Source organism: Aedes aegypti, chromosome 1 (assembly GCF_002204515.2).
Source record: "Aedes aegypti strain LVP_AGWG chromosome 1, AaegL5.0 Primary Assembly, whole genome shotgun sequence".
NCBI lineage: Eukaryota > Metazoa > Arthropoda > Insecta > Diptera > Culicidae > Aedes > Aedes aegypti.
The window spans coordinates 91,829,358-91,846,628 of NC_035107.1; the positions used below are offsets into that span (position 1 = coordinate 91,829,358).

At 40.3% G+C, this 17,271-nt stretch overlaps 1 protein-coding gene across 1 annotated transcript; it reads right to left on the bottom strand.

Moving 5' to 3' along the window:
• Positions 1 to 4,364: 4,364 nt before the first annotated feature.
• Positions 4,365 to 5,829, bottom strand: LOC110676031. Its single transcript, XM_021842437.1, has 2 exons — positions 4,766 to 5,829; positions 4,365 to 4,703 (listed from the first exon to the last, which is right to left on the bottom strand). The coding sequence occupies exons 1-2, from the start codon at positions 5,811 to 5,813 to the stop codon at positions 4,660 to 4,662; spliced, it is 1,092 nt and encodes a 363-aa protein (XP_021698129.1). The 5' UTR covers positions 5,814 to 5,829; the 3' UTR covers positions 4,365 to 4,659.
• Positions 5,830 to 17,271: the final 11,442 nt, after the last annotated feature.

The window sequence follows — 17,271 nt, forward strand, 5'->3', positions numbered from 1 at the left end:
TGGTTGTAAATCTTGGTTACACGTGTTCACCGCGCGAAGGGTAAGATTACGAACACGGGTTTCCTTGATTTGACAACGACCTACTGGTTTCTTTCAATCGAGAGCCAGCCGTATTATCTACGTCCTCAGACGAATCAGTCTAGTGTTATCTAGGGTCTGACGGTGGAGGGCAAGATAGTCCGGAAGGCCTTCTTTTGAATTGGAACTTATCCTGTCGAAATGATACGCCGTCTAAACGGGTAATCTACAATCGAAGAGGATGAGCTACAATCCGTGGTTACCTTAAGTAGAGACCGAGAAGCGGATCGATCTGTCCAATACTTCAGAATGTCAGGCTAGTGTGCCTAGTTACTGACCGCGGAAGATTGAACAAGTTGATCGTTTTCTGTCAACAAAGATCCGTTCTTTCGAATGGATCTTGATCGGTTGGCCTACCGTGGTTTTTCTTTCTAGAAGTGAACTTGACACTGCTCAGGTCGAAACATGAGTAAGTGATGTGTATTCTCAGTATATGGCTTATATAGCTAAAATTCTGGTTACAATCTTTCTAGGGGGTAAAAGAGATTGACGAATGATTCGTCTTATCAAATATTCTTGCCACGTTACAATAAATTTCCTATTTTACGATTTTGTCTAATGCACTAGCTTTTAACCTAATGCAGTCTCGGTGCATCCTATTGGAATTGCCTCCCGTTTGTCTTTCGGCTTCAATTGATCTAGACTCGTCCCTAACCTAAACACTCGTCTTTGAAGTGCACCGTGGTGACACTCATTGGAGAACATTTCCATGTTCGAAAAAGGTACCTATTCCCTAACCCGGGCATTTGTCCCGTGGTGCGTTGTGTAGGGTGTCTGTTTTTGGAACAATTTTACGACCGAAGCCTAGCTCGGTGCGCATCTGGTGCCGTGGTAGCGTTCTATCCTATGCATTGACGACCGAGGTCCTACATCTAATGCGTACGGCGCACGATAAGCGTGGTTGGGAAATTTTCCAATTCTTACTCCGGCTTCGCAGAAGGTTAGAGTCGTAAAACGTAGGGTCGAGTAGAAGGAGTCGAAGATCTTGCACACCAGACCGACGGTAGCAGGGATGGATAAAACGGTCATTACATTAATGACAGGAAAATGCGGCCACCCATGCCTCTTGGCGTATGAACGGATAAACGGTGTGGATACGTAAGCGACAAGCAATGTGGAGATGGGATTATGGAAGGTCACGCGGATAAACGAGACGACGCCGGATTTCAAAAGATAAAACATATATTTCATCGTGAAAAAGGGGGAAGTGCGCAAATAATCGTCGACGTTGTAATAAGCGCCGACGACGGAATTTACAGCACGTCGGTATAAGCCGTCGCAAGAACTGCGTACGGACGTTGTCAATGATGATAGTCCGGATTGAACGGACGAGTACATGGTGGAGTTGGCGGACGGGGGGTTTTCCCTTGAAAATCCGTTGACGAAACTGACCACGGGGCGGCAGAGACGATCAATAGCGGAGGTTGTATACGACAAAATACCAAACTCCGGTGTGCAGTTGACCGGTTTCGGTGGGATTATTTCGACAGCGGAGGAGGTGATGGCGGCAGCAGATTCGGCGACGACGGAATCGGTGGCAGCCGCGGCCAAGGAAGGGGGCAGCGCAGTCGTTGGTACAGTCTCGATAGAGGCAAGCCTAATTAGTTCATCCAAAGCAAGAGACTGAAGGTCATTAGTCGGGGAGACATCGAGAGTCTTTGCTGCGTCGAACTGAGCTTCATATGCAGCTCGAAACTCGGGCTGAGAACCAACGAAGGCGCCGGTGAAATAGCACACGGTACCGATTATTGTACCGCGAATGAAGGAGAACAAAGAAAACTTCCAACCAACACGGCTGACACCGGAAATAGGGGCGTGGTTTCGTTCCATATGAAAATGGGAACCGTAGTTGGTGAGTTTACCTTGCATATAAAAGTTTTTGGTCGAGTTAGTGTGGGGGAAAAGGCCGAGTTTGGAAACAATGTCGATGGTTTGGGACAAGTCGGTGTTTAGGGAGGTCACGTAACACAAACCTGGGATCGATGAGATAGCAGATTTTGCGACGGTAACCAGTTTGGAATTCGGGTTGGGTTGATAATCCAGACAGTAAGCCTGGCAGAATGTGCGGGACAGGAATTCAGGAGGGACGTAAAGCCCGTGCTGAACTAAGCCAGTACGTGCGGAGGGGTGTTGGTCGGAGACCAACTGGTGGTGGATCTCGAGGAGGTCCAAGTTTGAACTGTGGAGTTCGAAAGGTTGCATCGTTGAAAATGCTGATGTTTTTGCGGTTTAGTGCGAAAGGGGGTTTTTCTATGCGACAGCGCCTAGAGATGTATTCGTATAGTAGCTAGTACTACAAATGCGTTCGGGGTACATGGTAAGTGCCAATTGGATAGCAACTAACACTAGAATCACCATTAAATAGACCTCTTGATTTTCGATTAGTTCGGTGTGTGTAGACTGATTGTTTATAATTCGAATTTGTGGGTCATTATTATGCTCCACATGTGATTTACTTTGCGTTTTACCCATTTTTTATATCACGATTCGTCTAAATACACTATGATAAGGGTATTTCAGCTTCACAGCACCAGATTTTTTTATTGGACCATTTGCAAAGTATTTTTTCTCGTGTTGCACTGTGTTACATGTGTCGTATTGCCATCACATCGTCCCCTTAATGCTACAACTAGATAACTCGAAAATCAAAATTTTGGGATGTGCAACTTTGAAAATAAGACCGTTTTACAAGGTGACGGTTAATCGCAGAGGATATGGTTCAAAAATAAACTTTAACTTGTGTATTTTGAATCACACGCTTATGAGCTGTAGGTATTTTACAGATCTAATTAAGAAAAATGTTTTGGCATATTGAAGTCAAAAATTTCAAATTTCGAGTTATCTAGTTGTAGCATCAATGGGACGACATGGTCCGTTGCACTTATTACTTGATTTCTGTGTAACTTCAAGAATTAGGCTCTTCCGCCCCTTTCACATGTTGGTCTAGCACTGTTCTTCACTTAACTGAATTAGATTTTTCATTCAACTTTTGATTTTTACTGTATCGTTTTCTAACGAGAATTTTGCACCTTTACTCGGTCACGCACTGTTTTCTCGTCCAAAGATTGCCGGTTCAGATTCGCGCGGTCGCCATCACATAGTCCGACCGAAGACTATGGAGGATATCAAACTAATTGTTGACTGGCCCATCAACTATCCCAAGTGGTTAGCAGTATCTGTGGTACAGAGTGTTAAGGGAAGTTTCGGTATGCATCGGAATGCATTGAAACACATAGTCTCCTGGTCAGAACAAGAATATTCCGAGTCTTGGAACTTGCGTTCCTTTTATTTGGTAACAGATCAATCGTTTCATACAAACACATTGTCAATCGAACATAGACCCCTGGGGTGGCGGTGACAATATTTCGGCAATAGCATTTTTGGGTTGAAACTTGACCACCAACGAGTAAAGTGTAGTCAGCAAAACATGTGCACTCGAGAGCGTCGGTGCAAAGTGCTTATGCGCGCTGCACCGAGGCCATCGTTTGCGCCTATGCGGACCTGACCTATTCTGTTCTGGAAAATGTTATGTGCGTTTTATTGCTTATGCTGATAGATGAGGAAAAGATGTTTTGGGTGAATGCGATTATAGCACACTGTCATGCAGGTTGCAATAACATGCATAGGTCCGATTCCTGAGTCTGTTGTTGCTGCTGCTGTTGTTGAATCACAATCTTCTATTTTCTTGCTGTAGGTATTCACTTATTCACTTTTAATCACTTAGCTGGTTAATTAGTGATGCACTTCTTGTGATTGCCTTTAGTTCAACCAGTAGTTGATAATAAATATACACTATCAGACAAAATCCTATCAGAGAAACTATTAACACAATTATCACGCTATTTGGTACTTTCATTGTGTTTACTGTCGGGGTCACCATGTGTTCCGATTATGCTACCACATTCTTGATCTTGTTTCTTGTTGAGATAGGGGAGATCCTCCCACTTTTCGACCCATTCTTTATGTTTCATCCATGGGTTGTCTTGGATCCAAATGCGATTCCATACAGTGAGCATGTACGCTCACACGTATTTAAGCTTACTTTCTAATGAATTGAAATGAGATGATTAACCGTATTAATCCAATAGGATCTGATCTCATTCGAGTCGAGCTTTTTTAACTTCGCTACAAATCGACGTAATTGGGGTAATTCCCGCAAATCTCGTAAACAAAGATAATAATAATAATAATTTATTCTACGAGTGGCGTGAGGTGAAAATTGCCGGTCTCGTATAGCTAGATGACAATTCTTGACTTGAGTGAAGTAGTGAAGAACATTAGTAGCTGAACAACAGTTTATTCAGCTAAAATATGCTTTAGAGTGATTTGTTCAACCTTTGGTGGATATGTTCGTTGGGTAACCGTGTAAATCAAATAGAGAGTCACTTCACTCGAGTTGAGTACCTACAGCTCGCTATACGAGACCAACAATTCTCACCTCACGCCACTCGAAGAATAAACCCAAATCATTATTTTTTTTTCATGTCAAGGATTACAAGAGTTATATATAACAGTTTTAAATGGGTTGCACATAAAGAGGTGCTTACTTCTAGTTAAATTGATGAAGATCTGTTGACATCCCTATCCTGTCGGGATTATACCTGGCATCCTCCTGCCTTGCTCATTTTCTTCACGAACTCTCCAACAGTGTTGGGTCGAACATCGGTCAGTTTGGACCACCGATCATACGCTACAGGTCGCATTCGTTGTGGGATGGAACCATGGTAGAACTTCATAATGTACATATACCAGTCAAGTGCATCCCGACTGGTCGGTTCTTCCAACTCTGCTCCACCAGCTTCTTGAATTCCTTCCAGATCATCTAAATCACCACCCCCTTCCACACTACTCGGTGAGCTTGGTTGTGATTCATCCCGGGAGGCCTCATCATCTCCTTGGTGGTTTGGATCTTCTTCGACATCTTGAAACTGATGGAGTTTCTTCCTCATTTCCTCAACGAATTGCCGGGCTTCCTCTTCTGCCTTTTTTACTGTCGCAACCTCCGAAGCCCTGAAGAATTGCATCTGCAGAGCGCTGGTGCAAGAGTGTGCGTAGATGAATAAAATCGCGTTATCTATGATGGATTGAAGACCCGACGGCTGAAAATAGATCGCATTTACAGACCGGGCCAAAGGTATGGCGCAACCAATCATATGTGTGAACATATGAAGTCCACAATTGAGAGAAGCTGAGTAGGGACTTTTGTCTACAATTCCTAACCCAGATAAGTATGGGCTGTAGGAATACGGGATGCAGATCTCCTGTCCAGGAACCGTCATCCTGTTCATGTCGGCTCTTAGGACCGGAGTCATTAACCATCTTGAGAATACCTTAGTAGTATAATTCATCAACTCACAGCCTGAGGTGATGGCGGATAATCCTGTACAATCCTTGTGGGACATGATGAGGGTTCCGAACCGGAGCTTGGCACGTGGATGATGGGGGAACACTGAGAAGAACATGTCGATCCCGCAAACAAGTTTAATAAATTCCGGATCTACGTAGAGTTGTGCAAAATTAGTCACTGCCACTTCTACCCCATCAACAAAGTCCGGGGTGATTAGTTGAGATTTTAGAGCAGTTTGGAGACGATCAATATATGCTTGGTTTGTAGCGAGATGGATGCGAAAACCTCCGAGGATGAGTAAGGCGAGGTCATACAAGGAGTCTTCCGAAACTGCTGCCTGGCTGGATCCTATATTTGTACTTGTCTTGGTGAATTTTGGAGAAAACATGCTCAGGGGAATTACCGTTCTACCCTCGTATCCGATCAACACACCCAATGAAACCCAGTCAAATCTGAGCACCCCTCTGGTAATTTGACACAACATATTTAAGAAAATCATAACCGCGTTCACAGAGACGGACTCTCTCCTGTAAGAGCTCGTGATAACATGGTAGTAATCATTAATTCCAGCTCCATCACGTGGGCCGGGCAAAGTTATCGGTGGCTTTCCCCAGTTATTAGCAACGAACCACTGTAGAGGATAAGTTTTCATTTCTTGAATTGGATTTGATCCAATTCCGCGTACAACCACATCCTTCGTGTTCTCCCTTGTTCTGCTTCAATGGACTGGGCTTCTGTCAACCCACCGGTCACCAGGTTTTTGATTTGTTGATTCATCGAATCAACGAAGTCTCGAGCCAGACGGAGCTTCGGAGCAACCCGAGCTTGATCTTCAGCAGTAATCTGGGCCATCGTAGATGATAAAAGTTCGATTAGAGTGAGTTCGCCACTATATAAAACCCAAATATCTCACTCATTATATGCGTTTACACGAATACTCACTGTGTCTCGTGTTTTCTCTCTCTCTCTCTCATGGAACGCTCGAGCTTCTTTAGCTCTATGAAATGCGGCATGGAGATGATCTGTATGTTATTTTGATTCTTCGGGGTGAAGTAATATTAGCAAGCTGAGGCAGATCGGACTTCGGATATTGAGATATATCTTCACAATGCGACTACTCGGTGTGGAGTTACGAATAGGAATGAATTTTATTTTACTTGACACTTAAGAACTTTCCTAACTCGGACACTTTCTTTAATATATTCTATTGCGTTTCTTGATTGTCTAGTAAAAGTAAAAAATTCTTTATCTGGAATTTCGTCTTGGTTTTCTAAAAGAAGCTCATCTATTTCAGCGAATAAATTAATAGCCTTATTAAAATGTGTGTCAAGAGTGTTACTAGAAATATTTTGATTTATAGATTTTCTAAAATGCTGTTCTATTTTTAGTAGAATTCCTACTTTTTCGATAATGACCCTTTTCGGCATAACATTAGGAGATTTATAAAGATTTGTTCTACTTATCGTTTACTGCCAGTGTCCATCGCCACCTGTTGTTTCGCTGCATGTGCTGGTTCTGGAAGAGCGGCGGTTTCAGTTGATGTCACGCATAAGTCTGCTCTTGGCCAATGCTACCTTTTCGATGCTTCTCGAGCGGTTTGACACACACGCATTGCACTATGTTCAGGTTCTGGTTGTGTAAATGTTCAACATCGTAAGAGGTGAATGTCACTAATTTCTTCTTTTAGGCATACCCACAGCAGGTATCCCACTATTAACGATGTTAGCAAAATTGCTACGCTTAACCAGGTCTTCATTTTTTCACTCATTTCGTCTTATGTTGTCAGTTCACTTAAATCGTTCTTCTTCACTCTTCACTAATTTGACTCCCTCTATGTTTAGCGTCTAAATGTTCGCGTACTGTTGTCCACTGCACATTGGTCCCAGAGCCATATCTAGGAAGACAAAAATGATTGCGCCTAAACCGTCAATTTTAGATATATGGTGTCTTCGGCAAAGTTTCTCCATATGTTTCAGACATTTTTTTCAGAGATGTAAAATTAGGGTGGCCCACATGGTTTACGAGATCAGCACATAAACTTTTTTGCTGACGCATTTAGGACTACACAATGTTCTACAATATTTTAGAACAACCGATTTGGAGCAACTTTGCCGAAGAACCCAAATTTCTATCTCTTATGGTTCGCGAGTTATGATTTATTTTTAAAAACAAAAGTTAGGGTGGTACTGAAAAATCAGTTTTTTCTTGATAACTTTTTATACGATAATTTCTCGCAAAAACTTTGTTCCGAGCACTTTTAGAACTTTTGATTGCGCAACTTTTTGCCGAAGAAACTACTGTTCTATCTCTTATGGTTACAGAGTTATCAGAAATTTTCTTCGAAAAAATGGTTGTTTTCAAATGCCGATATCTCAGAAAGGCGCAAACGGATTTTCAATCTTTTGTCGGCATTCAAAAGATTATTTCTTTCTCTGTTTAAGGTGAAAAAACTGTGAGGACGTTTTTTGTTTGAAAAGATTGATAGAATTTTGAAAATGATATGTTTTCAACCGAAAATTGTCCATAACTTGAAAAATATTCGAGATAGCTCTTTGGTGCCTTCAGCAAAAATGTGCAAATTGAAAGTTCTGATTGTGCTTCATACAAGGTATTCATGAAAAATCAACGCTTACACATATATTCACCATAAACCAAATTTTATATGGTAAAGAAAGCGAAAAAGAGATATTTGCTAGAACAATCGAAATAACTGTATGTATGTCATTTAAAATTGAATACACATGTATTGATATCGATCATAGTAAGCGGAATCTAAGTAGTTGAAAAAAGTAAAATTATTTGCTGAAGCAAGTGATCAAGGCCCACTGTCTGGTTCGTTACCTTAGACAGATATTTGGGATTTATATCTGGCTCTTGTTCAAGATTCATGCATTCTTCAACAGGCGAATGCTGCCCTGACTAATTCGTTGTAGCAGATTTATTGGATTTGATTGAATTGAATGGGATAAGTTGGATGCCCAGATAGAATAATTGCAGATACTTCTATATTTCTATGGGAGGATATCATGGGAAGTAAGGTTTTGGTAATTTGAAGGAATTCTTCAAAGTATACGTTTGGTTATCGTTTGGGGTTGATAATATAATGAACGGAACCGGTATTGAATGCATGACCTTCTGCTCAGTAATCCGAAGCGGTAGCAATTTATAACCAACCACGGCATAGGTTAGCTGGACAAACATTATGTCGCGTGAAATAACAAGACACCGTTTCTGGATTAATGTTCCATGGATCACTGTTAAAACTGCTTCAGCAACTCACTTTCTCTAACTCCCTAACTTTCTAACTCCAAACATTTCCCTTACTGTGATCGATCTTATTTCATTACATATATTTTCAATTTAAAATGACTTCACATACAGTTATTCCGGTTGTTCCAGCAAATTTCTCTTTTTTCGCTTTTTTTACCATACAAAATTCGGTTTATAGTAAATATATCATAAAACAATGATTTTTTTATGAATACTTTGTATGAAGCACTTTCAGAACTTTCAATTTTGCACATTTTTGCTGAAGGCACCAAAGAGCTATCTCGAATATTTTTCAAGTTTTGAACAATTTTCGGTTGAAAACATATCATTTTCAAAATTCTATCAATCTTTTCAAACAAAAAACGTCCTCACAGTTTTTTCACCATAAACAGAGAAAGAAATAATCTTTCTAATGCCGACAAAAGATTGAAAATCCGTTTGCGCCTTTCTGAGATATCGGCATTTGAAAACAACCATTTTTTCGAAGAAAATTTCTGATAACTCTGTAACCATAGGAGATAGAACAGTAGTTTCTTCGGCAAAAAGTTGCGCAATCAAAAGTTCTAAAAGTGCTCGGAACAAAGTTTTTGCGAGAAATTATCGTATAAAAAGTTATCAAGAAAAAACTGATTTTTCAGTACCACCCTAACTTTTTTGTTAAAAAAAATCATAACTCGCGAACCATAAGAGATAGAAATTTGGGTTCTTCGGCAAAGTTGCTCCAAATTGGTTGTTCTAAAACATTGTAGGACATTGTGTAGTCCTAAATGCGTCAGCAAAAAAGTTTATGTGCTGATCTCGTGAACCATGTGGGCCACCCTAATTTCACATCCCTGAAAAAAATGTCTGAAAAATATGGAGAAACTTTGCCGAAGACACCATATATCTAAAATTGACGGTTTAGGCGCAATCATTTTTGTCTTCCTAGATATGGCTTTGGGACCAATGTGCACTGTCTGTTCTTATTCTTCGATTAATGCGCGGGTACCGTAGATGTGGTGACGTTATTTAGGCTTATTGCCCGATCAACGACCCTTTGATTTTTGATTCGCTCGTACTTGACGATGAGTCGATACACTAGGAACAAGGCGGCTACACATATCACCGTTAGTAAAATGTATGCGATAATTCTACCGATTTGGCGGTTTTTTCACTATGCACTTTTTCTTTTACGTTGTTGGCGTTGATGATACTCACGATCTGTTCGTGAGTCACCGGTTTCGGGGTTGACGATTCGTTTCCCATAGCTTAAACTGCACTTTGACGGTTATTATTTTTGGACGACGTTTGCACTTCTGTCTCATGGATTTTATACGAAGGCGCACTTTAATCACTTATCTCTCGTCACGGTCGCCATGAGGCAGGTCGGACTTCGGATATTGAGATATATCTTCACAATGCGACTACTCGGTGTGGAGTTACGAATAGGAATGGATTTTATTTTACTTGACACTCAAGAGCTAAGTTTTGAGTTCAGCAGAAAATAGGAAGTAGGTGTGTTAAACAAGAATGGCAGTTGTTTGGTAAACTACTCGAGTCTTGCATATGCGTGTAATTTATTGCGCGCATATGGAAGCACTTTAAGAAGGTTATGGAAACAAGGAATGGTTTGGTAGGTAAAGAATTTGGATGGAGGTTTCGGGTTTTTGGTGTCACGCTGAGAAAGTGTTTAATTTATGACGGAAAATTATATTGTTTTATGATGAAGCCCAAGAAATGTTGTGATTTGTTTTCGTACTTGGGTCTCGGATATAATTAAATGTTCAACCTACTTGGTTGGGGTCTCGAGTAAATTAAACATTTAGTTAAATTTAATCCTGACATTGCCACTGTCATTAATCGAGAAAAGGATGATGGGCTTGTCTTTAATCCCATCGGTAGCCTGGTCATTTGATACTGACCGGATGGCGTCGCAAACGCTGTAATGGGTCTGTCCTCCGGTTTTAATTCACACTGGTAATAACCTTGTGAATGATCCAAATGAGTAAAATATTGAGAACCTGCGAGGGAATCGATTACTTCCTCTATATTGAGCAATGGAAATTTATCGTCTTGAAGATTTGTATTGACTTTCCTATAGTCAATAACTAATCTCCATTTCTTTGAATCACTGTCTGATTTTTTGGGAACTAGCAATAAGGGGCTGTTCCACTCAGATTTGGTTTCTTCAATGATACCATCTTTGAGCATATTTTCCACCTGTTTGCAGACTTCTTCTTTCTGAGAGAAAAGAAGCCTGTAAGGTTCACTAAATGTTGGTAGGATGTTTGGCTAGACTGTTAATGACGGGCAATAAACATTGGTGGTACCAAGCTTATCGCCTTTTAAACAAAATATATCGGAATATTTCAAGCAAATTTGTTTAATAGCTTTTTCATCACTACCGGATAAGTGATTTAATTTTAATTCTTCCAAAAATTTGCTCGCTCGAATTTTATCATATTTTTGACCATCATTTTTCAATTCGATAACATTGTAGTTTTCAGCTATTGTTATCTTTGGTTTCAAATCTTTAATAACAACTGGTTTATTTGAAATATTCACCAACCGCACTAATATTTTACCATTCACGGGATTTGCTATAGAATTAGCCACAAACACATTTGGTTGAACTTTCTGGTTCAATACCACGCATGTTTCGGCAAATTCCGTTTCTATGTATGTAATGTATTCATACCTTGGTGGTATTGTTAGATTTAATTCTCCATTCTGAATAGTGAATTCCATTTTCATTTTTGCAAAATCAATTTTTGCTCCAAATTGTTTCAAAAAGTTTGTACCAATCAAACCAATGTGAAATCTTATAGGATACTCTGCCAACTCATGACCTAAAGTTGTATCCACATATCCCAATGTGTGTGTAATTCCATTTACTCCTCTGACTTCAATGGTTGATGATGTGTTTATTCTTAAATTTTTCGGAACATACTTCTTGTCTAGTAGACAACAGGATGCTCCGCTGTCTACTATCAATTCTAAATTCCTACTGAATAATTTAAATTTAGCCCGTAGAGCCTTTTTCACACTGAAATTAGCAAACAAGATCTATCAGATTTGCTTCTTCTGCTTGATTTTGTTGTCGGTTTACAGGTTGACGGTTTTGAGGTTGCTGAGATGTTGACTGACGAGGTTCCTCTTGAGTCTGTTCAGCCACACTTGCAGTATGGGGCCGATTGTTGTGGTTGTTGTTATAACGACCACCCCTATTGTTTCCGCGATACCCTCGACCTTGTTGCGAATTGCTCATTTGGGGCTGGTATTGCTGGTTCTGGTTCTGATAGTAACCTCTACTTCTCCCGTGAAAATTCCGGTTGCCACGGTAACCTCTGTTGCCTTGGTAACCCCTACTATAATTGTTCTGGTACTGGTATGGTGGGTACTGCAAACCTCTTGAAGGGCCTGCAGACATCCACATTACACTCTCCGAGTCATCCGTATTCACTTCCAAGGCATCACTTATTGCCTTTGTCAGGGTATTTGGATTTCTCGCTTTCAAGAAAAATTGTGCTTTTGGATCTCGTAATCCATTCATGAAAGTTTTTACGGCAATCGGCTGCACTATGGCGTCCGCCGCTGCCTCATCTGCAAATGTTCCCTTTGAGACATGAGCTGCAGCAAGTTTAGCTGCTAGCTCATTAATTTGTTGCCCATATTTCGAAAGGGACAACTTTTTTTGTTTGATGCGTCGTCATTTCCAATAATTTTAATTTTTCCCACAATAATTTATTTAAATCCTCGCTCACAGTTTGCAACTTATTCTGGTAATACAAAAATTGTTCTGTAGGAATTTTGTGTATTAACTCTTCCAACAAATTTTCTGCCCTTTTAAAAATTTGATCACAATATATTTGTTTTTTCACTAAAGTTCCTTGCAAATAACTCCTATTTGGATTCTTGAATTACTCAAATTTACTACAAGAAACCCAATGAGTTCTTGTATTTTTAATATGTTCATTCAAAACTACACACCAGAATACCATTTCAAACACAGAAAACATCACAAAACGCACTTACCTTTTGTACCTTTTACGGCGTGGTGGTAAATGTGTCGTACCTAAAATAAAACACGCTGTTTAGTATCTTTTAGCTACTCATAACTGCTTTTGATACTTCCCGGGTTTACAAATCCATCACTTGTCGGTATTGTTCAATGGCCATTTGTAGTTCTCGATGGTGAAATAGAAGGTCCTCTCGCATCTCCTCGGGATGGTTTGATCTGACGGCTGATCTCGCTGCTACGCTGAACACTGCTTCAATAATTTCCATCTTGACTGATAATTCCTCTGCTGTGCATGTAATTCTCTTTTCCAGCAACCTGTCCCAATACTGACCCTCGTGGAAGAAGAATTGTTTACACTGTTTTAATTGTTCCTCTTCCAATGTTCTTCTCGCAGCAATTGTACACCAAATGATTCAGTTTTTTTTCAATGTTTTATCATATGTTCATCTCATCAGTTCTGTTCTTCGTCACACTTGCGCATTAAACTTGTGCAGCTGCTCGTCGCGCCGCTTGTTCCGTTTGTTGGCGCTGAATTTTGGCAAAACCGCGGAACAAAATGTAGCCCACAGCAGCCACAGCCAATGAACACAGTGCAATCGTTTGCGCGGTATGATGGCCTTCGCTCTTCTGTGCGACACTTGTGGTGGGTGCGATTATTTCATCTGCACTAAACCACCCCATGACCGAATTTGTTTCAGGTAATTACTGTCAATAATTATCACTCATTTACCGAAAACGCTTAACACTGGCTTAATTGCACGATTTACTTTACGGCACGAATTTGCACGGTTTTGAACAACTGTTTACGGATCTCCAAGACGAATTGGCAGGATCGCCATGATTTGTTTTCGTACTTGGGTCTCGGATATAATTAAAGGTTCAACCTACTTGGTTGGGGTCTCGAGCAAGAATATATTTCAAATTCAAAACTTAACTCTATCGAGTGTGGTCGCGATGCACAATTTTTGCTGCGTATGCAACGTGGTAGGTTATCGCTCTCCAACGACGGATGTTTATGCTCGCGAAGCATAACACCCGTCGTCGTAATTCGATCCACCTCATCGCATAGGCGTAGTTAGGGGTGCATCCACCACAGTTGAAACGAGATTTGTGGGAGAACTGTGCCACGACAAAGCAGCATACAGTTTCAAGCTTGTTCAACGAGTGGAATGATCTGAGTGAAACATTTCGATCCGGTATATCAAACAGGTAATCTACCTATGCTTGACGAAATAAATAAATAAATAAATAATCATCTCATTCGTGTGATGTAGAACAAACAGATAATCATCTCATTCGAGTGGTATTTTGTTATTTCTTAGGTGAAATCGAAATATCATGTCGAGCTTCACTCATATTTGGGGGCCTGTTCTACGTATAGGCAAAGTGTGAAAAATTGACTCAAATGGGATCGAATCTCATGAACTTATTATGCGAAACCTTCACTTGACTCGCAAAAAAGGTTTGTTTATCGTCAACAGGTTAGTAATTTCGGTCTAGAAAACCAGAACAAGAAAGTTTTAAATCTATTTTATAAGTCAACTGAGATATTTCACTCTCAGTTTTCTAGAGTGAAAGTCTAGATGAAGCGGAAAAAGTCGACTCAATTGGGATGAGTTGCCGCACATAGATTTACTCACTCTCGCATACGAGACCGAAATGTTCATCTCAGGCGACTTGTAGAATCTTGGTAAACTGATTCGAATATCCTCATCTTCCCAAGCGAAATCGTCAATGCAATTGTACTGTATGACTCGCTATCCGCTCAAAACCTACAGATAGTTGATTGACGTTGGTATATGAATGCATATGAGTTCAGAAGCTTCGAGTCAGCTAAGATGATCTAAGCTTGTTCGATGGCATTTAGCAACTGAGCTTATTCTACGAGTAGCTTGAGGTTTAAAATCTCGACTTCATTCCACTCGTAGAATCAGTCCATATGATTTCTCACCCACTCTTAGAATAAGCCCACCAGCCTTGCTACGAGACTTGGCATATCATACGAGAGGAAAAATTTCGGTCTCACATAATAAGTGATGAAACTCGACTTGAATGTGGTGAGTGATTTACACGAAGAGTTATTGTTTTCGAGTCGAGTTTTCTCACCTCGTCATATGAGATCGCGATCGTAAAACGAGTTGAATTGAAGTCTACCATTTCAGTCTCGCATAGCAAGTGAGAAAACTCTACTCGAAGGAAGTAAAGTGACTCACATAGGTAGTTATTTCACTTGATTCGATTCCCAAATTGGAAATCGAGATTCCTCATCCCCATAGTAAAATGAGAAACCATTGGGCTTAGGCAATGCAGTAAAATAAGAAATGTGGATCTCGTATAGCGAAATCACACAATTCAACTCGAATGAAGTGATTATCCATTTAATTTGAGTAAAAATGGTGCAAAAGTCAAAACTGAAAAAGCAGTTTTCTCTTTTTAAATAGACAAATCGAAGAAAACTGCTTTTTTAGTTTTTACTTTTGTACCATTTCTACTTGGGCCTCAACAATACGCTATACGAGATCGAGATCTTTCATCTTACTTCTCTTGTAGGATTAGCTCATTTCATTAGAATTAGACTCTAGAATAGCGATGAGAAAAAACTCAACTCATTCGAGCCGAGTTCCACTCATTTCACTCACTTTGTCCGATTCTAATTTCCTCACTTCGCCATGATGTACCATCTCACTTTACTCGTGATCTTTGCACCACTTCACCAATATCGAGTTGCTTTATCTCACTCTAATAAGATGAAAAATATGAATTCGTGAACGATAACACATTTTATAGTAGTTGATCTGATTTGCATATACGAAGACTCTCTTATGCCGGAATATCTCCTCTCCATCTTACGGCTGCCCTCGAACGAAGTCGGGTGGTGAAAATTATCCGCTTCCTCCATGATAAATACTAAATACGTCAAGCGGTTAAGCAGAAATGAAACCCTAGCCAATAAACGAAATACGCTTCGCAAACAGCACTCTTTTTTTTCTTGCGTGTGTCTGTGTGTGTGTAGAACTACAATCACACTCTATTGTTATTGGAAATGTGCGACAGTGAATGTGTGCGTGAGATGGACTTATTCCACGAGTGGTATGACGCGAGACAGCTTATCCGCTTTGGGCTCATTCTACGAGAGGAGTAAGATGTGACAGCTCGGTCTCACCTAAGGCGTGGAATTCGAGTCGGATGATGTGAGCGTTTTGAGTTTAAATCGTTATCACCTCGTAATATGAGATCTTAATTTCTCATCTCACTTCACCGCTTGGGGAGTAAGCCCAAGCGTTTTGAACAATTGGATTTTTTTCTGCGAGTGATTAGAAGCGGTTCATCTTGGTTTCGACTTCAATGAGACGATCCTTCTCACCCAAATGTCTCATTCTCACTCCACCCGTAGGAAGAGTCGAAAAGTGCAACGCTCTTGTCAACATTTTGCATTGGTTTTCCCGTGTACATACATACAATTATACAGTGTATAGATTTTAAGACCCTACAAAGTCCCTCCCGTATCCGACCCAACCCAACGATTCCCACGACGAAGACTCAACAAGCCCCGCTAACCTCTGTCTCCCTTATTCTCTGTGTTGTATAATTTAGTGATAAGGAGGATTTCCTCCCAAAAAAAGCAACGCTGTGTTTGTCGTGACGTCGCTCCGCGCCCCCACTCCCCTAGAACCCTAAAAAATCTTCATCGACTCAATTTGCCTAGCTTTTGTACGTACGAAACGAAAAGTCGCCTCGATCGATGAAGAAGCCATTTTTGTGATTTTCAGCTTTCTCTATTAGTGTATAGCAAATAAGTCAGGTTTTTTTTTGTTTCTGTTCTTATCTGATCTGTTCGGGCGCGCAAAACTGCTGCCAGCTTTATCTTTAGTTTTAATGACAAGAAAATATTGAAACTCTTAGAACTATCTGCGCAAGACTATACTAGTTCGACTTATGGAACTTTGCAAAGGCTAAACAAAGTGTTAAAACGCGCATAGTAAACTAAAAAAGAAGGCAACAGCATAGTAGCAGCAAACGCTATATTCAAATAATTGTTCGAATATTTTATGTGGTTTTTATAAGCTTTTAAACTGAAAAGGAATCAGACTTGAAACAAACAGAAAAAAAGTTAGAAAAAGAAAAAAATAGCGGAAAACTTACTGAATCATACATTATTGCGAGCGCATTAGTGTAACACAAAGCAAAGAAGAGAAACGCGATATGGCATCAACTGTGAAGAGGAAGGAAGAAGAAAAACACAAAAGTTATAGGAACAACAAATAAAGCAAGAATTTGTATTTAAAGACTATAAGAAGAGCTAAAATCGTGATACAACAGTACGACGCAGCAGTTTTGGTTTGATGTTCTTCGAAAATCCTTGTTCATAACAGCGGTATGCGAAATGAAGATTTATGTGCGCGGCGCGTGAGGTGAGACGAGTCGAATGAGGTGACAATTGTCGACTCGCTCCCATTTGATTAACGTTAGTCGTTTCACGTCACTCGAGGTGAGAGCGACTCGTCTCGACTCACACGCCGAGAATAAGCGCAATTATTCTTAATGAACTCTCGATGCTTCTACTCAGTCGGGCAAA

What these genes read in the sequence shown, in the direction of transcription:
- LOC110676031 (XM_021842437.1), bottom strand. Translation starts at nt 5,813, where the DNA reads ATGTTTTCTCCAAAATTCACCAAGACAAGTACAAATATAGGATCCAGC. An exon ending in ACGAATGCGACCTGTAGCGT is followed by an intron (nt 4,704 to 4,765) that starts ATGATCGGTGGT and finishes TTCGTGAAGAAA; the next exon opens with ATGAGCAAGGCAGGAGGATG.